General features: G+C 44.8%; 1 protein-coding gene across 2 annotated transcripts in view; it reads right to left on the bottom strand.

Moving 5' to 3' along the window:
* Positions 1–1,537: 1,537 nt before the first annotated feature.
* LOC142658374 (uncharacterized) overlaps positions 1,538–23,434 on the bottom strand; it is a 130,459-nt gene continuing 108,562 nt past the window's right edge. Inside the window, exons 2-9 of one of the 2 annotated variants that reach the window (XM_075834111.1) lie at positions 19,190–19,292; positions 18,540–18,713; positions 18,332–18,455; positions 6,598–6,695; positions 6,435–6,513; positions 6,212–6,309; positions 5,932–6,046; positions 1,538–3,174 (exon numbers count right to left, since the gene is read on the bottom strand). In XM_075834111.1, coding sequence (XP_075690226.1) covers positions 1,790–3,174; positions 5,932–6,046; positions 6,212–6,309; positions 6,435–6,513; positions 6,598–6,695; positions 18,332–18,455; positions 18,540–18,713; positions 19,190–19,261 — 2,145 coding nt within the window. In that variant the 5' untranslated portion in view covers positions 19,262–19,292 and the 3' untranslated portion in view covers positions 1,538–1,789. The remainder of the gene's footprint in view (positions 3,175–5,931; positions 6,047–6,211; positions 6,310–6,434; positions 6,514–6,597; positions 6,696–18,331; positions 18,456–18,539; positions 18,714–19,189; positions 19,293–23,434) is intronic. The other variant, XM_075834103.1, reaches the window with a different exon arrangement.

Below are 23,434 nucleotides of genomic sequence, written 5' to 3'. Positions count from 1 at the left end.
CATATATCACACCAGTGAATCGATGTAAAACCCCCCTCAAAAATCAAGAGGGCACTCCCTCCGTTATGTGAAAAAAAGGTTCAATATGTAGAGGCAACAAGCCTTCTTTACTGTGAGAACTGTGAATCTATGGAATAGTCTACCGCAGGAGCTGCATGGCTTTAAAAACACTAGATGGCTTTAAAAAAGTCTTAGATAATATGGAAGGGGGTCCGCTGTTCATGTGTCTTTTTTCCACCGTTCTAACTATGTAAGTCAGAGACAATAATGACCATAAAAATGGACCTGGATTGCTGGGAGGGAATATTATCAGCATAAAGAGAGACACGTTCCTCCCTCCCGCTCAGCTCGAAGAATTTTATGACAGGAGCAAGATGTTCAATAGCCAATGCAAAAGGTGAAGGGGACAACGGGTGACCAGAACTATGAAGAGCCTCTCTCATAGACGGGAGGCGGGTAGCATCTTTCTCAGATTGAAAAAGGCTAAGCAAATGTGGAGCAATCAGTTCCACGTGTAATTTATGTCATTCTATAGGCAGACCATCCAGACCTGGAGTTTTCCTGTTTGGGAAGGAGCAATTAGCTGCATTGGTTTCCTCTAGTTAGATCGGCTTCCAAAAGACCTACGTCAGAATAGTCTGGGTTTGGGAGAGCTAAAGGTACTAAAAGAGTACAGCCTCGGAATCCAAAACAATATTAGATGACGATGCATCGGAGATAAGACACAGACACGGATGTACGCTCAGTATCAGCAGTGGCCTCCTTTGCTATTTCACACATGCTGCTGCCTAAAATTGCCCAGGGGTATCCCTTATATGTCATTGTCTATGGGGATCATAAATATAATTGATGCCATCCTGCAAACATACGTTTTCAGCTCGTTGCCCAGGGTTACCCCTTATAGCTTGTTGTCAGGGGACTGAAAAAGATGGATGATACATGCAGCCCCCTAAAATGTCATGCTTGTTGCCCAGGGCTTATCCCTTAGAGCTAGTTGTCAGGGGGCTGAGAAAGATGGGTGATACAAGCTGCCACTTAAAATATGTCATGCTTTTTGCCCAGGGGTTATCCCTTACAGATAGTTGTCAGGGGGCTGAGATAGAAAGTGATGCATGCTGCCCCCTAAATAGGTCATGCTGCCCAGGGTGATTTTTCATATTTACCAGTGCTGGTGCGTCCTGCTCTCCACGTCCTACACTCTGCTCCAGTCTTCTCTGGTGAGTCCCACATTGTCACGCCACCTCCTCGGTGGTAAGCCAGCATGGTCTTTTGCGATGACGCTGGCCTAGGAGGGTCTGACGAAAACAGGCTCTCGATGATAGGTCAGCATCAGCTGCACCCGCTGAGAATAACTGGCAGCTAAACCCACTTGGCTAGCTAGCGGTTCATTTACATATTGTTTTATAAAAAAAAGAAGTGGGCAATATCTCAGAATTGGGGGGAGGGATGCAGTTGTACACAATAAAGACCGCTGGTCTCAGACACAGCGGCAATTATGTCAGTATAATAAATCACTTTGTAGGAGCTATTGCCAGGTCCTTTTTAATGTCTGTGAATAATTTGATGTATTAAACAATATTTTTTTCTCATAGCATTTCCAACATTCCAAACAAAGCTATCATTTCTTCTATTTATGAATTCTCAGATGAGTTAAAAAAATTACATTTCCTTGTAAGTTAGTTTTTACACATAAAAACATCAAAATTGCTTTCTTCGAGACTTCTCTGCTGATCCCGAAGTTTGCCTTTAGTAATAAAACTTTTCCCACATTCTGAGAATTAAAAAACCTTCACCTTGTGTGGCTTCTCTCATGTGTAACAAGACCTGATTTGTGTGTAAAACATTTCCCACATTCTGAACATGAATATGGCTTCTCTCCTGTGTGAATTCTCTCATGTACAAGAAGACTTGATTTATCTGTAAAACATTTCCCACACACTGAACATGAATATGGCTTCTCTCCTGTGTGACTTCTCTCATGTCTAACAAGATGTGATTTATTTGTAAAGCCCTTCCCACATTCTGAACATGAATATGGTTTCTCTCCCGTGTGAATTATCTCATGTGTAACAAGACGATATTTATTTGTAAAACATTTTCCACATTCTGAACATGAATATGGTTTCTCTCCTGTGTGAATTTTCTCATGTGTAACAAGATTTGATTTTTGTGTAAAGCATTTCCCACATTGTGAACAGGAATATGGCTTCTCTCCTGTGTGAATTCTCTCATGAATAACAAGATTTGATTTATCTGCAAAACCTTTCCCACATTCTGAACATGAATATGGAGTCTTTCCTGGGTGACTTCTCTCATGTCTAACAAGATTTGATTTATCTGTATAACCTTTCCCACATTCTGAACATGAATATGGCTTCTCTCCTGTGTGGCTTCTGCCATGCATAACAAGATGTGATTTATCTGAAAAGCCCTTCCCACATTCTGAACATGAATATGGTTTTGCTCCTGTGTGAATGCTCTGATGTCTAACAAGATGTGATTTCTTTTTAAAGCCAATCCCACATTCTGAACAGGAGTATGGCTTCTCCCCTGTGTGAATTATCTGATGTGTAACAAGACTTGATTTATTTATAAAACATTTCCTACATTCTGAACATGAATACGGCTTCTCCCCTGTGTGAATTCTTTTATGTGTAACGAGACTTGATTTTGTTGTAAAACCCTTCCCACATTCTGAACATGAATATGGCTTCTCCCCTGTGTGAATTCGCTCATGTATAACAAGTTGTGATTTATCTGTAAAACACTTCTCACATTCTGAACATGAATATGGCTTCTCCCCTGTGTGAATTCTCTCATGTATAACAAGTTGTGATTTACCTGTAAAACACTTCCCACATTCTAAACAGAAGTATGGTTTCTTCCCTGTGTTACTTCTTCTCTGTATAGAATGACCTGAGCTTTTTATGAACGGTTTACCACACTGAAACCTTTTACCCCCTTTCTGAGCTGTACTTGTGGTAACAATCTGTGATTGGTCAGGAGACTGTTCATCATTAGTGGAATTATATGCTAGATCTGTACTGTAAAGTCCCGGATGTACATTAATGGTAATGAGGCTTTCTCCTGAAGATTGCTGCTTGATATCTTCATCTTCTACTTTATAATTTATCGATAACATGTAGTTTCCCTCAGAGTTCTTACTGGAAGTTTCTATTAGGATTAAAAATAGAGAGTGTGATATTTTTAATGTCTTCAAACCATAATGTATACAAATTTATAACATTTCTATTAGGCTGGAAACGCACATGCAGTTTTTTATGCAGTTTGAGCTAAAGCCAAAAAAGGATCTAGCAGTAAGGAAAAGTATAAGCCATTCCTCATGAATCCACCCTGCGTGTAATTCCAGCTTTACTTAAGATTTGAAAAACATTTTACAATATATCAAGTCCATGTTTCTGGTCTAAACCATTACATAAATTACTTGATGAAACTCAAATATTTGAGATGCACAACCATGTCTGGCAATCAGGCCTGTCCTCTGCCCACACATTTAGCCCTTCACTACCAATTGGGCACATCACTATAATACAAAAACGAAACGGATCAGACAGATATTTATGCTACGCTGTCTGAGGGCAGCTTAATGTAGTGAGACACGCTGATTAAGGCTTCATATGGGCAGCCGGACATTTTTACGGGCCGTGCTCCCATTATAAAGTATAGGAGCATGGTCCATAAAAATAAAAAAATAGGACATGTCAGTGTCAGTCGGCCATAGAAATGAATGGGCCCGTAATTACGGTCCGTAATTACGGTTGTGTGCATGGGGCCTTAAGCAGTCTATCACTTAGTCAGTAACGTGCAGTAGTTTAGGAGAGGGTACATGATAGCAATAAATGGCTTGAGCCCAATGACATGCATGCTACCCCAGCCTTCCAGCCTATGGGGAGAAGTGTGTTAAACAGCGGCTGGAGGGAATGAGGAAGCATGCATATCATTGGGCTCAAGCCTTGCCTCACGGGACATGCAATGCAACTATATCATGTAAAATCATGGCCACAGTCTACATTTAACAAGATAATGTGCAATGAGACAAAGTACAGTTCTCAGGCTAAATTCACAGACATGACAATGAGGTCTGTAGAGAATAATGGCTGCACAGTCAGCAGATCTCAATTTTATAGAACATCTTGAGGATGTAGTGTTATAGAGAGCATGGAGGATGTAGTGTTATAGAGAGCATGGAGTTATCAATGAGAATCTTTAATGAAGGTTTCCAGTAAATTCTTGTATCATTCCACAAAGAATTGAGGCTGTTCTAAGGGGAAAGAGGGTCCTATCAAGTACAGATGCAGCCGTCTTTATCTTGACTCTTAACACATTAAATACAGAGTTGCAAGATCCTTCATCTTGACTTTTACAATGTCTTTCAATGGCTTTTGTTGTGTGATATCACACTGCAGCAAGTTATCAGAGTCAAGATAAAAATGGCTACATCCATACTAATAAAGATGGACCTAGTGAGGTGGCCTCTGAGTGCAGGTGGTCATCACTGAAACATCTTTGTATGTACAATAATTACATGTGAAATACGTGCTTCCTAATAATAATGGATCTAGAAGTAAACACAAAAAAAAACAACCACATTTTTATTGCCAATATAAAAGGTTCTTAAAGACATTTAAAGGAGACCGACCAGAAGACATGTTCTAGAAGTGCTATTTAGTGCACAGTACATTATAGCAGAGATCTGATTGCTTGATATTGCAGCCTAAGGTTGCACTACGGAAATATTCTGAAGACAACATGTCCCCTTGTGCCTTGCGTGCAGAGTTGTCATGGGGACCTTGTGTGTTTCCGAAAAGTTCCTCAAGTCTTGTCCCAGCCTCATATTAAATATAGAACTATAATGAGGATCTTTCTTCTCAGCTTATTAGGGGATTTATAAATGGAAGAACCAAATAAATTACAATGTACAAAAGGAAATCACCAAAATGTATGTGGTTTTTATTTCTATTGACTTTCCCAGAATGACGCTTAACCCTATTCTGCACAAAGACTTACATGCACTCCATACATGTGCATACGGTTATTTCCGTGCATGGATTTCTGCCTCATTCAGATAAATGGAACAGTCACAGGAATTTCTGCAACAAATCAGTGTGAATTCACCCTTATGCCTCATTCATATTCTTTTTTTGGGCTTATAAAATAAAGCTTATTCTGCCGCTTTTTTTTTCATACATTTGTAACAAGCTTTCTTCTGCTGTTTTTCAACAAAAAAACGTGCCCACCCAAAAAAACAAACAAACAACAAAACAAAAAGAAAAACAACCTAAAACTGAGAGAATTCTGCTCTTTGAAAAAAAAAAATAATGGACCTAGAGAACGCACCAAAAGGTCAGAAAAACGCGCTGCGTGTGAAGCCAACCTTGCAATGTCAAGGCTGGAAGTGCCAAAGAATCCCCATCAGCATTGATTGTGGTGCTTAAGAGGTTAGCCTAAGTTTTCCCAGATCCCGGCCGTTAGGCTAGGGCTAGACTTAATTTTTGTAGTAAACGATACAATTGCCAAGCAACTTGCTTGCGTTTATTTCTGAATTGCTACATGATGAGATTTCAGAGCTACACATTTTTCAGGAGCGTATAAGACATTATCAAGTTACTCAGTGTATTCCTAGGGACAGCAATTTATCACGCACTATACAAAAAAAGTCTGTCTATCCCCAGCTGTAGTGCAGCTGTTAATCGCAATTAGTGCCCCCCCCAAAAAAAAATTATGCTAAGCCTAGTGCATGAACACTGTTCATAGATCAGCCTGTAGAGAACTTCTATTTGCAGTCACAGCTCCCTCAGGTCCTGCACTATGGATAACACATTGTCTGAAGTGTTACTGTAATGTAAAACTAAGGAGGAACCCCACCTTAACAAACTTCCCAATTCACTTTCTAAATTTATTATTACTTACCTGTGGTAACACCTCCTGGAATTTGCTCCTCCACTTCACTCTTACAAAGTTGATCGCCCCTCATCCGCTCTTCTTCTGCTTCATCCTCCGCTTTATTATTAGTCAGATCTTCCCCCTGATTTCACATATGTAACAATTCAGTACAATACAGCAGAGAGTGCGAAGAATCTAACAGATCAATATAAGAAACCACCAAAATCTATGACCACATCTATGATCGCAGAACCAAAAAGCTCCACACCCCCTATAGAGATCTGGTATAGGGCTCAGCTTCATGTACCTGAGGATTCTCTGGGACATTGTGATATTCCTCTGGACAGTCCTGGGAATACAGAGGACTGGGACATTTCTCTGGTGGATTTCTCCTACTGGATCCATCTGTAGAAAACACACAGTGACAGAATAGATTGTTTATATGTGATGATGGGAGTTGTATCTAGTTGACCATTAAAGCAGGTTTTTTTTTTATTTTTTACAAACAATGAAAGTCTCCCCCTCCTTACACTGCTGATCAGCCATTAAAGCCTTCTCCTCTTCTGCTTCATCTTTAACCTCAACCTTAATATCAATCAGATTTTCGCCCTAAACAGACAAAAAAAAAAGTAAAACGATCCTGGGGTCAATAACTTTATAGTCATATTTTGATGAGACTTTAGCACCTTCTACCTGATGTTTCTTTGGGACATTGTGATTTTCCTCTGGACAGTCCTGGGAATACAGACGACTGGGACATCTCTCTGGTGGATTTCTCCTACTGGATCCATCTGTAGGAAACATACAGTGACTGAATACATTACTACTGTAGACCCGTCTATATATCAAACAGTTCTCTCTACACCTTCAATTCTAGGTTTACTTATCAGAACCTAGACGGTGCGTCCTGAAAATTGCAGATACAGTTAAAAGTGGTCGGGCGTTTTTTAAAAGCTCCTTGCCAATCGAAAAAAGTGCCCTGGAACAATGACACCTCTGTTTATTAGCGAATTCTAAATTTCATAGTGTGGAAACCACGGTCAGACAAAGGATGAGAAACCATAGAAATGTTGGAGGAGGCTTTACAGTTATATACCTCAAAGTTTCCTTTCCCTCGTGCTGTTATGGAGAAAGAAAAAAATAAAGAAAATATATGGATTACATTTACTGGTAATTGTTTTCCATGAGCTCATGACAGAGAGACTGCCTTCCTCCTGGACAGGAAATGGGAACCTGTGAGATCGCTTTAAAGAGAGGGAACAACCCCATCCTCCTCTGTGGCAAGATTCATGGACCTCTTCGGACAATTGAGCCAATATTATATATATATATATATATATATACACACACACACACAATTGCGCCTGACAAGGGGGGAGATATTAGGCAGAAAGTGAACAGTCAGTTTTTAAAGTTGATGTGTCAGAAACATGAAGCATAATTGTGTTGACGTGACAACTGGGTTAAAGCATCTCCAAAACGGTAGATCTTGTGGGGTATTCCCAGTATACAGTGGTTAGTATCTACCATAAGTGGTCCAAGAAAGGACAACCAGGGAACCAGCGACAAGGTCAATGAAGTGCGTGGGCAACAAAGGCTAGCCCGTCTGGTCTGATACCACAGGAGAACTACTATAGAAGAAGCGGCTGAAAAACTTAACGCTAGCTATGATAGAAAGGTGTCAGAACACACAGAGCATTGCAGCTTGCTGTATTTAGGGCTGCGTCGCCACAGACTAGTCAGAGTGCCCATGTTGAGTCCTGTTCTCTGGCAAAAGCTTCTACAATGGGTACGGGGCCGTCAGAACTGGACCATAGAGCAATGGAAGGTAGCCTGGTCTAATTAATCACGTGGGGTGCATGTGCATCGCTTTCTTGGGGTAGAGATGGCACCAGGATGCATTGAGGGAAGAACTACTGTAGAATAAATTGCTGAGAAACGTAATGCGGCAGAAGGGCTGGTGGCGGAGGCAGTGAGATGCTCCGGACAATGTTCTGCTGGGTAAACTTGTGGAAATCATGTGACTGTTCCTATGACATATACCACCGGCCTAAACATTGTTACAGATCAAGTACACGCCTTCATGGCAGCAGTATTGTCAAATGGAAGTGACCTCTATCAGCTGGATAACGTGCCCTGCCACCCTGATTATTCAGGAACGGTTTGAGGAACATGACAAATAGTTCAAAATGTTGACTTCAACTCCAAATTCTCCACATGTTAATCTGATCGATCATCTGTGGGATGTGCTGAAAAAACAAATCCGTTCCATGGAGGCTGCACCTCACAACTTACATCTACTGCTAATGTCTTGTGCCAGATATCAAAGGAACCGTCAGAGGTTTTGTGCAGTTCCATGCCTCGATGGGTCAGAGCTGTTTTGGTGGCACGAAGGGGACATACACAATATTTGGCAGGTAGGTATAATGTTATGGCTGATCAGTGTAGATCATACGCTCTGTGCATAACACATTTTGAGCCTTCTGTCAGAGTTATACATTGGTAAGACTCCTGATGTACACCTCTGACCGAAGGCTGCAACAAGTTCCACTGTATACACAAACAGTGGAATACGTTGCCTATACAGCCCTTTCCCCCTCGGAGGCAGCGCTTCACCGAACGATACATAGTATAGGAGAACAAGGAGAGGTGCTTTATACTACTCCCATCAGGAGGAAGCAGTCAGTGTAGCAGAGGTACAAAGTGATCACCCCACCTCCCTACTCCTCTTCCTTACTTCTCCTTGGTCCCCCAAATACTGTGTATAATTCATAGAAGCACTGCCTGTGATGCTCTATGTCAGGGGTCTCAAACTCGGCCGGGTAAGTGGGCCGCATATAGAAAAAATGGGAAGTTGACGGGCCGCATTACTTTCAAAAATTTGATACAATACAAAATTATTGTTAATCAATTAGTTATTTGAACTACTATAACACTATATTACTAGAATAATACTACATTACTATAATAGCGCTAGGTTTAAAATTTTTAAGAATTCTCCACGTGTTTATTTCAACAATCCAGCTTTCCAGTTTAAGTGTCGCTAAATGCAGTCCGGCGGCTCAGTTAGCACACATGTCAAGATTGGGCAGCCCCTTTTTAGATAGTGCCGCAGTGCCCTCTATGGATGCTGCTGCAGTGCCCTCTGTGGATGCTGCCGCAGTGCCCTCTGTGGATAATGCAACACACCCCTAGATAAGGCCACAGTGCCCTCTGTAGATAAGGCCACAGTGCCCTCTGTAGATAAGGCCACAGTGCCCTCTGTAGATAATGCAACACACCCCTAGATAATGCCAGTGTCCTCTTCAGATACTGTCACACACCCACTTGTGCCCTCTGTAGAGGCTGCCACAGTGCCCTCTGTAGAGGCTGCCACAGTGCCCTCTGTAGAGGCTGCCCCAGTGATGTCAGGGGCTTGCCCAGAGCTGGAGTCCCAGGCAGAGCGCTAGTAGGCTCTTCCTGGGACTCCAGCTGTGCTCCTGACATCACTGGGACTCCTGCTCTGGGGAAGCCCCTGACATCATTGTCGATGTATGGACAGCGATGTCAGAGGCTTCCCCAGAGTCCCGGAGCAGAGCCGATAATAGCGCTCTGCCCGGGACTCCGCTCTGGGGAAGACCCTGACACACTGTCCATATATGGGCAGCGATGTCAGGGAATTCCAGAGTCCCGGAGCAGAGCCGACACCAGCGCTCTGCTCTGGACTCCGGCTCTGGGGAAGCCCCAGACATCGCTGTTCATATGTGGACAGCGATGTCAGGGAATTCCACAGAGTCCAGGAGCAGAACCGACATCAGCGCTCTGCTCCGCTCTGGGCAAGACCCTGACACACTGTCCATATATGGGCAGCGATGTCAGGGAATTCCACAGAGTCCCGGAGCAGAGCCGACACCAGCGCTCTGCTCGAGACTCCGGCTCTGGGGAAGCCCCAGACATCGCTGTTCATATGTGGACAGCGATGTCAGGTAATTCCACAGAGTCCAGGAGCAGAGCAGACACCAGCGCTCTGCTCCGCTCTGGGCAAGACCCTGACACACTGTCCATATATGGGCAGCGATGTCAGAGAATTCCACAGAGTCCCGGAGCAGAGCCGACACCAGCGCTCTGCTCGGGACAACGGCTCTGGGGAAGCCACAGACATCGCTGTTCATATGTGGACAGCGATGTCAGGGAATTCCAGAGTCTCGTAGCAGAGCCGATACTAGCGGCTCTGTGTCCCGCGGGCCGCAGATGACAGCTCCAGGGGCCGCATGCGGCCCGCGTGCTTGAGACCCCTGCTCTATGTAGTTAATTACCCAATTGAAGCCACCTTGCTCTTGAGTTCCTATCAGGGAGGGAGAGCATGCATTGTGCCCAGAAACGAGGTGCGGGCTGAAAACGGAGTGTTTTTGACTGCGGCATGAGGAGAGTTAGGTGGGCATAATCGAGGATGGACCGAGGGTGTGTGGGGGGTGGTCGCAACGATATATACTGCTGTGAAGGTGTGGCGGGGAGGAGGGGGTCACATCCACCACTCACACTGCAAGATATATTGTCTCTAAGTGGAGGTTATTCACGGGGCAGCCCACTTCCAATCTTCTGGGGCAGGGATACACAGTATAGAAAGGAATGAGTTCTCCTAGGGAAGCTACAGTGATAATTGACCATATATGAACAGTTACGTCACTGGAGCTTCTCAACGTGTCTGTTTAACGGAGGCCGATGATGGATGCCATATAGTTGTCACCCTATATAATCCACAAACCATAGGTTTCCATTTTATATATATTTCATGGTGTCCAGAAGACAGGAACAGAGTTGGTTAAGGGGATTTCCCCTTTTTAAGGATTTCTGGAGGTCTTCTTTTCTGGATTGGAGCCGGTCTCTTAGGGGGCTGTCATAGGATTAGGGATAAAAGAAGTCCAATTTATGGAGGCTGCACCTCACATCTTATAGGACTTAAAGGATCTGCTGCCAACGTCTTGTGCGAGAAAATAATAATAATCTTTATTTATATAGCGCCAACATATTATGCAGCACTTTATAATTTAGAGGGAACATGGACAATATCAGACATTACATAGTGACAAAGCTAATGTACAATTCAAACAAGAGGAGTGAGGACCCTGCTCGCAAGAGTTTACAATCTATGAGGAAATAAGGGAGAAAAAATGTAAAAGTGCTTTTTCAGTACAATGGTCCAGCCATCTTTTATACACATGGGGTAGTACACATAAAGCTGCATGAGCTAGTCACCAGCCAGCATCCGTGTATGATGGACATGAAGTGCATTAGGGTGCAAGGAGCGTGAGGGAATCTTAGTCTGATGACTAATGTAAAAGGGGGACCAAGGAAAGGAGTCAGATTAAGGAATGTTATAGGCCTGTATAAAAAGATGTGTTTTCAGGGCACGTTTAGAACTGTGGATGTTGGGAATTAATCTGATTGTCTGTGGTAGCGCATTCCAGAGGACTGGTGCAGCACGAGAAAAATCATGGAGATGGGAGTGGGAGGTTCTGAGCGACATCCGGTGCCATTTTCATGTGGACCGGAAGCCGCGGCCGGACAGTAAGATGACTACTTCCGGTCGCGTCTTCCGGACATATGTTCCAGGCAGCGAAGACGCGAGTAGGATCGGAGGAAGCAGCGGCAGCAGGTAAGTTATGTTTGTGTATGTGATGTGTGTATTATGTTCGTGTTATACTGTCTGATTACCACTGTATCTAATCCTCCTACACTGTGTGCCGCCATTTTCTGAGCGAATGCACAGTGTAGGAGGATTAGGGATTCAACCACCTCCTTCTCTTGGCACTAGCCAGGATAAGGGAGGGGGGATTGTGTGAGCACACTAGAGTGTGTGTCTATACCAAATTTGCAGCATAAAGCAATAAGGTTGCTTTACCACATTGCAAAGCTGCAATTTTGGGAATTGCTCCCTCTAGTGACCAGCACATGGAAATGTTATAAATTAGAATTTAAATTTATAATATTTCCTGACTGTTTAATCACTTAAATACTGTTTAACTGGAAAAAAAATAATAACATTTCTAGCGACACATTCCCTTTAATCTAAGGTCGTTGGCAGAACGTAGAGCACGAGTAGGGTGGTAGACAGAGATGAGGGAGCAGATGTATGGTGGTGCAACACTGTGGAGAGCTTTGTGGGTGAGGGTAATAAGTTTGAGTTTAATTCTGAAGGGAATAGGCAACCAGTGTAGTAATTGGCACAGGGTAGAGGCGTTGGTGTAGCGGTTGGTCAGAAAGATGAACCTGGCTGCTGCATTGAGAATAGATTGGAGAGGGGAGAGTTTAGTGAGGGGAAAACCGACTAATAATGAGTTACAGTAGTCAAAACGAGAGTGAATCAGAGCAACAATGAGAGTTTTGGCTGCTTCCACAGTAAGAAAAGGGCGGATTCTGGAGATGTTTTTGAGGTGAAAATGACAGGAGTGTGTAAGTGATTGAATGTGAGGCGTAAAGGAAAGATCTGAGTCAAAAATAACCCAGAGACAGCGGGCGTACTGCCTAGGAGTTATGATAGTGTCACACACACACACACACACACACACATCAGGTTTAGGGAGGTTAGCAGATGGTGGGAACACAAGGAGCTCAGTTTTAGAAAGATTCTGTTTCAGATAGAGAGAGGACATGATGTTAGAGAAAGCGGACAGACAATCACTGGTGTTTTGTATTAGAGCAGGGGTGATGTCACGGGAAGAGGCATATAATTGGGTGTCATCAGCGAAGAGCTGGTACTGGAAGCCAAATCTGCTGATGGTTTGTCCAATAGATACCTCAGGAACCTTCAGTGGTCTTGTGGAGTCCATGGCTCGACGGATCAGAGCTGTACGGACAGCACGACGATTTTTTTAGACAGCCAATTTTAAGGTTATGGGCTGATCGGTGTAGATCTTAGATTTGTAAACTACTAGCCTCACACACTGGTGGAGATTGTTGACAGGCAGAACCATGCACTTGGTAAAACCGCCCATGCTTCATACTACAAATGAGCAGCATGTCAGAGAATAGGATTATCTTTGTTCCACACATGAATTATCCCCCCACAAATGTATACAGATGTATAAAGTAATGGCCTCCACATCACAAATTTACAGCAGCTGATCTCAATGTCTGTGGGGGGCTGATATGAACCCATTCCAGCATCGCTCCTTACATGTTCTGCACAGACAGGAGGTCAAATAAGGAACGTGTGTTTGGAGCTCAGGCATCGGCTCCATCAGGAACGTCTGTCCCAACCTCAGAATTTATGAGCAGGATCACAAAGAAAAAGCTGTCAATCATTCTGTGTGGATGGGGGAAGCAGGACTCACAGGCTTTCTCAAGGAGTCCTGGCAGCATTTATACCGTTCTTTACATAAAAATTATGTAATAAAAAACGTTTTATCCCAGATCTCAGCGTCTACCCCCCGATACAATGCTGCCATCTGATAGGGGAACATAAGAGACCTGGCATATCCACACTAAACGAATTGTTCTAACTTGGCAAATCTTCTCAAAAAGGAAGATGGTCAAGAGAGTAGCCGTGCACCATGGGTCCTGCTGCTGAAAGATCCGACAATCAGCTCATATCACCAGACAAAACGGAGGCAGCCACATATTTAATATGTATGTATAACACAACTCCAAATCACACGAACCCCAACAATATAATACAATGGAAGCTGCTCTTTAACCCCTTCGCGCTCAGCGACGTAATATTCCGTCGCGCGAACAAATGCGTTCGCGCTCAGCGACGGAATATTACGACCTGGGAGTAACGGCCATTTTGGCCGTTCTCACGACACATGCAGAAGCTGTGACAGCTGCTGTCTCGTACAGCAGCTGCCGCAGCTCCTACAGCGGGGTCTGATCGCTGTGTCCCCGCTGATTAACCCCTTAAAAGCCGTGTCCAATAGCGATCACGGCTTTTTAGGGGTTAAGCTACAATCGCCGGCCTGCTACACGATAGCGGCCAGCGATTGTAACTATGGCAACCGGACACCAAACAATGGCGTCCGGCTATGCCATCGACGGAAGCCTAGTGGGTCCTGACGAAGTCCTGGCCTGAACTACAAAATTATTTTGTTGTTTATCCAACGCGGTGAACGCCGTAAAAGAAAATCATAAACCGTACCAGAATCACAATTGTTTGGTCACTTCACCTCCCAAAAAATGGAATAAAAAGAGATGAAAAAGTTGCATGTACCTAAAAATGGTGCTGATCAAAACTACACTTCGTTACGCAAAAAATAAGTCCTCGCACGCCTTTCTTGATGGAAAAATAAAAAAGTTCTGGCTCTTAGAATAAGGTAACACAAAAAGTATTTTATTGTGCAAACGCCATAAGACATAAAAAAACTATAAACATCTGGAATCGCTGTAATCGTATCACCCCGGAGATTAAAGTGAATAGGTCATATATAGCGCACGGTGAACGCTGTAAAAAAAAAAAAATGAATCAAAAAACAATAGTAGAATTGCGGTTTTTTAGTCACCACGCCACCTAAAAATGGACTAAAAACTGAACAAAAAGTCACATGCACCCCATGAAAACTGCAATGAATTCCTCATGGGTTCTAGTTTCCAAAATGGGGTCACTTTTGGGTGTTTTCCACTGTTTTGGCACCACAAGACCTCTTCAAACCGGACATGGTGCGTAATAAAAAAGGAAGGCTCAAAATCCACTAGGTGCTCCTTTGCTTTGGAGGCCGGTGCTTCAGTCCATTACCGCACTAGGGCCACATGTGGGATATTTTGCAAAAGTGCAGAATCTGGGCAAGAAGTATTGAGTTGCGTTTCTCTGATAAAACCTTTTGTGTTATAAAAAAAATGGTATAAAGAGGATTTTCTGACAAAAAAAAAAAAAAGTAGATTTCACCTCTACTTTGCTCTAAATTCCCGTGAAACACCTAAGGCTGGGTTCACACGACCATGTTACGTCCGTAATGTACGGAACGTAATTCGGCCGGAAGACCCGGACCGACAACAGTGCAGGGAGCCGGGCTCCTAGCATCATAGTGATGTACGATGCTAGGAGTCCCTGCCTCTGAGTGGAACTACTGTCCCGTACTGTAATCATGATTACAGTACGGGACAGTTGTCCTGCAGCGAGGCAGGGACTCCTAGCATCGTACATCACTATGATGCTAGGAGCCCGGCTCCCTGCAATGTGGTCGGTCCGGGTTTTCCGGCCGAATTACGTTCTGTACATTACGGACGTAAGATGGTCGTATGAACCCAGCCTAAAGGGTTCATAAACTTTCTAAATGCTGTTGTGAATACTTTGAGGGGTCTAGTTTCTAAAATGTTGTGTTTGATAGGGGTTTCTAATATATAGGTCCCTCAAAGCAACTTCAGAACTGAACTGGAACCTAAAAAAATAAATAAATTAGGCAATACTTCGCTTCTTACATTATACTGATAATGAGCCGTGCCCACACCGAGATGACCCCAGTTTTGACCGTTTGTATAAACGTAGACCCCTATTAGACCGTTTCAGTGCCCGGTTTTCCAAAGCATACACCCCCGAGAAGTGTATTTCGATTGATGAGTCCTTGGTAGATTTTAAAGGGAGGCTTCAATTCCGCCAGTACTTGCCGAGTAAGAGGGCAAGGTATGGCGTGAAGATGTATAAGCTGTGCGAGAGTGCATCAGGGTATACCTACAAATATAGGATATATGAAGGAAAGGACACCAGTATTCAGCCCCCAGAATGCCCCCTCCTTAAAGGGAGTTAATGCAAAAATTGTGTGGGATTTGGTGCACCCCCTGCTGGACCAGGGTTACCACCTCTACCTGGATAATTTTTATACCAGCTTCCCACTCTTCCACTGCCTCGCTCCCAGAAGTCCTGCGGAATGCGGCACTGCTAGAAGAAATCTGACAGGCCTCCCTAAGACTCTGCTTGGGCAAACACTCAGAAGGGGTGAGAGCAGGGCACAATCCAGCCGTAACATATTGTGTGTCAAATACAAGACAAGAGAGATGTCCTTGTATTGACAACAATACATGGCCACACCAGTACCAATGTACCTGTACGAGGTACCAGTACAGAGACCTCCAAACCAGACTGCATCCTGGACTACAATAGGTACATGGGAGGGGTGGACTTGTCAGATCAAGTCCTGAAGCCCTACAGCGCCATGCGGTGTGGTATAAGAAGCTGGACGAGCACATCATACAGATGGCATTGTACAATGCGTACGTGCTACGTCGATGTACAGGCCAGAGGGGAAATTTCCTGGAATTTCAAGAGGTGATTATCAAGAACCTAATCGTTAGGGACCAAGAAGGGGAGGGGGCACCCAGTACTTCTGGAAGCGAGGCCACACGCATCGTACAAGGGCAACACTTTCCAGGAGAAGTCCCACAAACTGGCAAGAAGGGAAAAAGTCAAAAGAGGTGCAAAGTCTGCTATAAGAGGGGGATAAGGGAGGACACAATATATCAATGTGACACGTGTCCCGAAAAACCAGAGCTCTGTATGAAAGAGTGTTTTAAAATGTATCATGCATCCCTTGGTTTATAATTTACCCCAATTTTACTTACCCTGATGTACTCCGCACAGCTTATCCCCCCTCGTCTTTCCCCTCTGGGCCCTGCTGTGTGCCCAGGCAGCTGATAACAGCCACATGTAGGGTATTGCCGTACCCAAGAGAACCCACATTACAGTTTATGGGGTGTATGTCTCCGGTCAAAATGCTCACTACACCTCTAGATGAATGCCTTAAGGGTGTAGTTTTTAAAATGGGGTCACTTCTTGCGGGTTTCAACTGTACTGGTACCTCAGGGGCTTCTGCATACATGACTTAGCACCAGAAAATCCCCAGTAGGCCAAATGGTGGTCCTTTCATTCTGAGCCCTCCCATGGGCACAAACGGCAGTTTATCACCACAAGTGGGGTATTGCTGCACTCAGGACAAATTGCGCAACAAAATGGAGTATTTTATTTCTTGTGAAAATAAGAATTTTTTAGCTAAAATGACATATTATTGGAAAAAATATATTTTTTTTTTCATTCCCAGCCCAATTCAAATAAGTTCTGTGAAGAAACTATGGGGTCTAAATGGTCACATTACTCATAAATGAATTCCTTGAGGGGTGTAGTTTCCAAAATGGGGTCACTTCTGGTGGGTTTCCATTGCTTTGATACCTCTGGGGCTCTGCAAATGCGACATGGCACCCGAAAACCAATCCAGCAAAATCTGGACTCCAACAAACACATAGCGCTCCTTTCCTTCTGAGCCCTCCCATGGGCCCAAACGGCAGTTTATCACCACAAATGGGGTATTGCCGCACTAAGGACAAATTGGGCAACAAAATGGGGTATTTTGTTAGCTGTGAAAATAAGACATTTTGATCACAAATGACATCTTAGTGGAAAAAAATGTTCATTTTTTTAATTTCACAGCCCAATTCAAATAGGTGCTGTGAAAAACCTGTGCGGTGAAAATAGTAACAACCATAAATTAATTCCTTGAGGGGTGCAGTTTCCAAAATGTGGTCACTATTGGGGGATTCCTACTGTTTTGGCACCTCAACACCTCTTCAAACCTGGCATGCTGCCTAAAATATACTCTAATAAAAAAGAGGCCTCAAAATGCACTAGGTGCTTCTTTGCTTCTAGTGCTTGTGTTTTAGTCCACGAGCGCACTAGAGTCACATGTGGGACATTTCTAAAAACTGCAGAATCTGGACAATACATATTTAGTAGTATTTCTGAATAGCCTGAAGGGTTAAAAAAACTTTCTAAATGCTGTTTTGAATACTTTGAGGGGTCTAGTTTTTAAAATGGGGTGTTTTATGGGAGTGTCTAATACATAGGCCCCTCAAAGCCACTTCAGAACTGAAGAGGTACCTTAAAAAAAAAGGCTATTGAAATTTTCTTAAAAATATGAGAAATTGATGTTTATGTTCTAAGCCTTGTAACGTCCAAGAAAAATAAAAGAATGTTCAAAAAACAATGCTAATCTAAAGTAGACATATGGGAAATGTGAACTAGTAACTATTTTGTGTGGTATAACCGTCTGTTTTACAAGCAGATGCATTTAAATTCTGAAAAATGCTATTTTTTCAAAAATTTCTCTACATTTTGCAATTTTTCACCAATAAACACTGAATATATCGACCAAATTTTACCACGAACATGAAGCCCAATGTGTCACGAGAAAACAATCTCAGAATCGCTTGGATAGGTTTAAGCATTCAGACGTTATTACCACATAAAGTGAAATATGTCAGATTTGAAAAATGGGCTCTGAGCCTTAAGGCCAAAACTAGGCTGCGTCCTTAAGGGGTTAAAGGGAATGTGTCATGAATGTAAAAAAATTTTTTAACTTACTTATTTTTATTATAAAATCGGAGATCAGGAAGCACGTGTGTATATTCTCCACACGATGGTATTAGGGCTTCAACAAAAAATATATCTATATCAATCTCTTCTTACCTTGTGAGGTGTGCGTCCGGTAGTTCTCCATCATGACCTCCTCGTACAGATCCTTGTGTCCTTCTAGATACTCCCACTCCTCCATGGAGAAATAGACAGTGACATCCTGACACCTTATAGGAACCTGGCACACACAATGATACAGTCATCACCCAGACACCCCCAGTGCTGTTACTGTAGAATTTCCCAGCATTCCCAGAGGTGTCACCTCTCCAGTCAGCAGCTCAGTCATCTTGTAGATCAGTTCTAAGATCTTCTTCTCATGTATCAGGGAGTGAGGGGGAGGCTCTGTGATGGGGCTCTGACTACTGCTCCATCCTCCTGACTCATGGATGATGGGAGTCGTACAGTGACCCGATGTCTTCTTCACTATTGTGTACTCCTGAGTATGGAGAGAGACAGAGAACTGAACACAGTATTCCCCCCTCAGTAGAAAGAGGGAGATTGTGACCCCGCTGTAGAGCTCTAGTGACCCCACATCTGTAATACTGGAGACCTCACCTACAAAAAGACATTGAGAAAATAGAACGAGGCCAAAACTAAAAAGGAAATAATATTGGGGGTGACTAGATGGACCATGTGCTCTCCTCCTGCCTTCATCTTCTATGTTTCCATATAGAGGTCACCCTGATCCTCCTGGTTCCTTGTCATTCTCATTGCTCTACAACATTACTATTGATGCATTGGTGACATGACACATAACTGACCATATTGGTGGCTGATCTTCAGATTTTCTGCTGTTGGCTTCTTGACGTCACTTGGAAGGTCTGGACGCTGTTATACAGGACACTGGATTCTTCCTATTATGTATTGTCCCTTCCCTATGTGTGACTTGTTCTATAATGTAGAAAAGTTTACCTCTCCGCACAACAGGTAGATGATCTCCAAGGTGAAGTCTAATATTCTTCTGCTTATCTCATTCCTGTCCATCCTTGGTGGGTCATTCAGGAGAAGGAACGTTCTGGAGGAGATGAGAAAACTGGAGGAACTGGAGGATCTAGTACTGAAGACATCTTCATGAAGGAGAAGATGGAGATCATACAGGTGACAACATCATGTGTGAAATACAGAACCTCACTTATTGATCATTGAAACATCCCCACATGCCGTGTGTACGTACGGAAGGTGCCGGCAGTGCAGCGTGTACGTACGGAAGGTGCCGGCAGTGCAGCGTGTACGTACGGAAGGTGCCGGCAGTGCAGCGTGTACGTACGGAAGGTGCCGGCAGTGCCGCGTGTACGCACGGAAGGTGCCGGCAGTGCCGCGTGTACGTACGGAAGGTGCCGGCAGTGCCGCGTGTACGTACGGAAGGCGCCGGCAGTGCCGCGTGTACGTACGGAAGGCGCCGGCAGTGCCGCGTGTACGTACGGAAGGCGCCGGCAGTGCCGCGTGTACGTACGGAAGGTGCCGGCAGTGCAGCGTGTACGTACGGAAGGTGCCGGCAGTGCAGCGTGTACGTACGGAAGGTGCCGGCAGTGCAGCGTGTACGTACGGAAGGTGCCGGCAGTGCAGCGTGTACGTACGGAAGGTGCCGGCAGTGCAGCGTGAGGAAGCACCATGTATTGTGCTGTGTGTGCAGGATCTCTGCATTATCTTATCACTTAGCAGTCACATCTTACACACAGACTTCTGTAAAGTGTAACCAGTCCTCCGAATTCTACATTACTCTATGCTCCTCGTTCTAGACCTATCCACCACCTTCTACATTACTCTGTGCTCCTCCTTCTAAACCTGTTCCCCCCCACTTCTCCTTCTAGACCTGTCCTCTGCTTCTACATTACTCTGTGCTCCACCTTCTAGACCTGTCCACCACACCCTCCTGATACACATTCTCTAGTCCCTTGACATCACAGACTTGGCCCTCTCCTGGATCTGCTCATACCTTAGAAACTAAACATTTAGTATCTCCCACTCACACACCACCGCCCCTTCGTCCCACCCTCTCTCTGTTAGGCCGCATTCACACGAGCGTGTTCAGTCCGGGATATACGATCCGTATGTCGGCAGTATTTCCCGGACTGAGCACACAGCGGGGAACTGGGCTCTTATCGTCATCGTTATCTATGACGTTAGGAGTCGCTGCCTCGCTGCGGGAAAACTGTCCCGTACTGAAAACATTTTTTCAGTACGGGACTGTAGTTCCGCAGAGAGGCAGCGACACCTAGCGTCATAGATAACGATGATGCTAGGAGCCCGGCTCCCTGCACGGTGTTCGGTCTGGGAAATGCGGCCGACCTGCGAAACCCTATATCACGGACTGAACACGCTCGTGTGAATCCGGCCTTAGTGTCTTTCAAGGGTCCAAGTATCCTGGGACTCTTCTCCATCTAAACCTTTAGTCAAATTTAGCTCTCCGGTCTTGAGGTTACCTCCCTGTAGGGCTGGGCGATTTTGCCCAAAAAGATTTTTTTTTAACTCTTTGGGCGATTTTTGATTTGAATCTGGATTTTCTTTTATTTTTCAGGTTTTTTTCTGCTAGCGCCGAGTGGGCATTCTGGGGCGAGATTACATTACAGTGTCTGAAGTGTGAGCAGGACCCTGTGCAGAACCGGCCCCACCATGGGGTTTTAATAAATTACATTAAGGCCGGATTCACACGACCGTGATTGGACTGTGAGAAACGATCCGTGTCTCCGCCGGATTTCCCAGCCCGATCACGGTACATGCGAACGGGTCTCCTGGCGTCATAGACATTTAGGCTACAGTCACACGACAGTAACAAAAAACATGGCCATTAAAAACTGATCAATTGTCAGTTTTTAATGTACATTTTGCATCAGTGTCTCCAAATTCTCATCCATTTCCAGTCCGTCTGTCCATTTTTCATGGGCGTTAAAAAAAAAATTCAAAAAAGTGATGGATTTCATTTGTCATGGATTTTGTATTAATCCACTGAAAACAGCAGTGCCTATGTAGGTAGTGCCGCAACGTTCCTGTAGATAGTGCCAGTGCCCACATATAGTGACATAGTGCCCACATAGTGCCAACCCCTCAATATAGTGCCACAGTGCAGATAGTACCACCCCCAATCTCACTGTAGATCCAGAACAACTCCCACTCCCTTGTAGATAGCACTCCCACATGTAGATCGCACTCTCACACTCTAGTAGATCGCAGCACAACCCCCACTCACTTGTAGATCGCACCCCCACATGTAGATCGCACCTTCCCTTTCGTCCTTGTAGATATCGCCACTGAAGCGGCCACTAAAAGCTAAAACCCCGGCCAGAGGTTGCCGACGCTTTGGCCGGGGATTGAGCTAGTTTGGTGCGATCTACAAGGGCGTTGATGTGATCGGCAAGGGGGGTGGTGGTGGTTTGATAGGCAAGGGGGGTGCTATCTACAGCTAGGTGGTATCACTCTATACTAGGAGTCCCAGCTTCCCTGCTGTTTCGCACAGTATCATTTTGTTCAGTACAGAACAGAAGTTCCGTGGGGAAGCAGGGACAGAATGGGAAGATCAGGCAGTGAAGAGGCAGCAGGGCGGAGCTTACTCCTGCAGCGCCGCGTGACAGCACCACTAAAGAATCATTTCAACAATGAGAGTCCTTGAGGGCGAATCAAATTAATTTGATTAATCGCCCAGTCCTACCTCGCTGCTATCTAGAGAAGGGGTTTCAAGCACGTGGCCCATGGGCCACATGTGGCCCCTAAGGCTGTCATCTGCGGCCCGCGGGACACAGAGCCTCTAGTATCGGCTCTGCTCCGGTACTCTGTGAAATCCCTGACATGGCTGTCCATGAATGTACACGCAAGGTCACGGTCTTCCCCAGAGCGGAGTCCCGAGCAGAGCGCTAGTATAGGCTGGGGCTTCTCCAGAGCCTGAGTCCCGGGCAGAGTGCTAGTATACGTTCTGCTCTGGGACTCTGGAATCCCCTGACATTGCTGTCCACATATGGACAGTTATGTCTAGGGCTTCCCCAGAGCTGGACAGTGATGTCAGGAGATGAGCTGGAATCCCAGGTAGGGTGCTAGAAGCGGCTCTGCTCCGGGACTCCAGCTATGGGCACATATATGGACACTGATGTCAGTTGCTTCCCCAGAGTTCCGGAGCTGAGCCTATACTAGTGCTCCGCTCTGGGACACCGGCTCTGGGGTTGCCCCTGACATCACATTCCGGTCCAGGAGGATCCCCTGACGTCACTGTGTATGAACAGGGACATCAGGGACTCCTCCAGCAGAGGAATCCCTGGCCAAAGAGAGGGCAACGCTCTGGCTGGGGATTCCACTCCTAGAGGGAGCCCCAAAGGAGATATCTACTGGGGGTGTCTGTGGCAGCATCTAGAGGGCCCCCGTGGCAGCATCTACAGAGGGCCCCCGTGGCAGCATCTACAGAGGGCCCCCGTGGCAGCATCTACAGAGGGCCCCCGTGGCAGCATCTACAGAGGGCCCCCGTGGCACCATCTACAGAGGGCCACGTGGCACCATCTAGAGGGCCACGTGGCACCATCTAGAGGGCATTGTAGCACGATCTAAAAAGGGGCTGCCTAATTTTGACATTTGTGCGTCTGCCAAATGCTGCCAACTGAGCCGCCGGACTGCATATAGCGACACTTAAACTGTAAAACTGGATTGTTGAAATAAGCACGTGGAGAACTCTCGCAAATTTCGGGTAAGTTTAAACCTAGCGCTATTATTACAGTAATATATTGTTATAGTAGTTCAAATAACTAATTAATTAACAATAATTTTGTAATGTATCAAATTTGAAAGTAATGCGGCCCGTCAACTTCACATTTTTTCTATATGTGGCCCACTTACCCGGCCGAGTTTGAGACCCCCTGATTTAGAGTGTCTAACAGTTATCTCCTCCTTCACCTGCTGCTTCCTTAACCCCTTCAGGACCCAGCCTGTTTTGGCCTTCAGGACACAGCAGATTTTTTCAAATCTGACATGTGTTACTTTATGTGGTAATAACATCAGAATGCTTTTACCTATCCAAGCGATTCTGAGACTTTCTCGTTACATGTTGTACTTTATGTTTATGTCAGAACTCTCAATCACAGTTAATGGCTCCACACTTTTCCCCGTCTCACAGGTCCGCTGCATTGGGATAACCCTTAGGGCTTATTCAGATGAACGTATAATACGTCCGTGCAACGC

The sequence above is a fragment of the Rhinoderma darwinii genome, chromosome 1 (assembly GCF_050947455.1).
Source record: "Rhinoderma darwinii isolate aRhiDar2 chromosome 1, aRhiDar2.hap1, whole genome shotgun sequence".
Lineage (NCBI taxonomy): Eukaryota > Metazoa > Chordata > Amphibia > Anura > Rhinodermatidae > Rhinoderma > Rhinoderma darwinii.
Note: the sequence above shows the minus strand (reverse complement) of the source record. Positions and strands in the feature narration are given on the sequence as shown.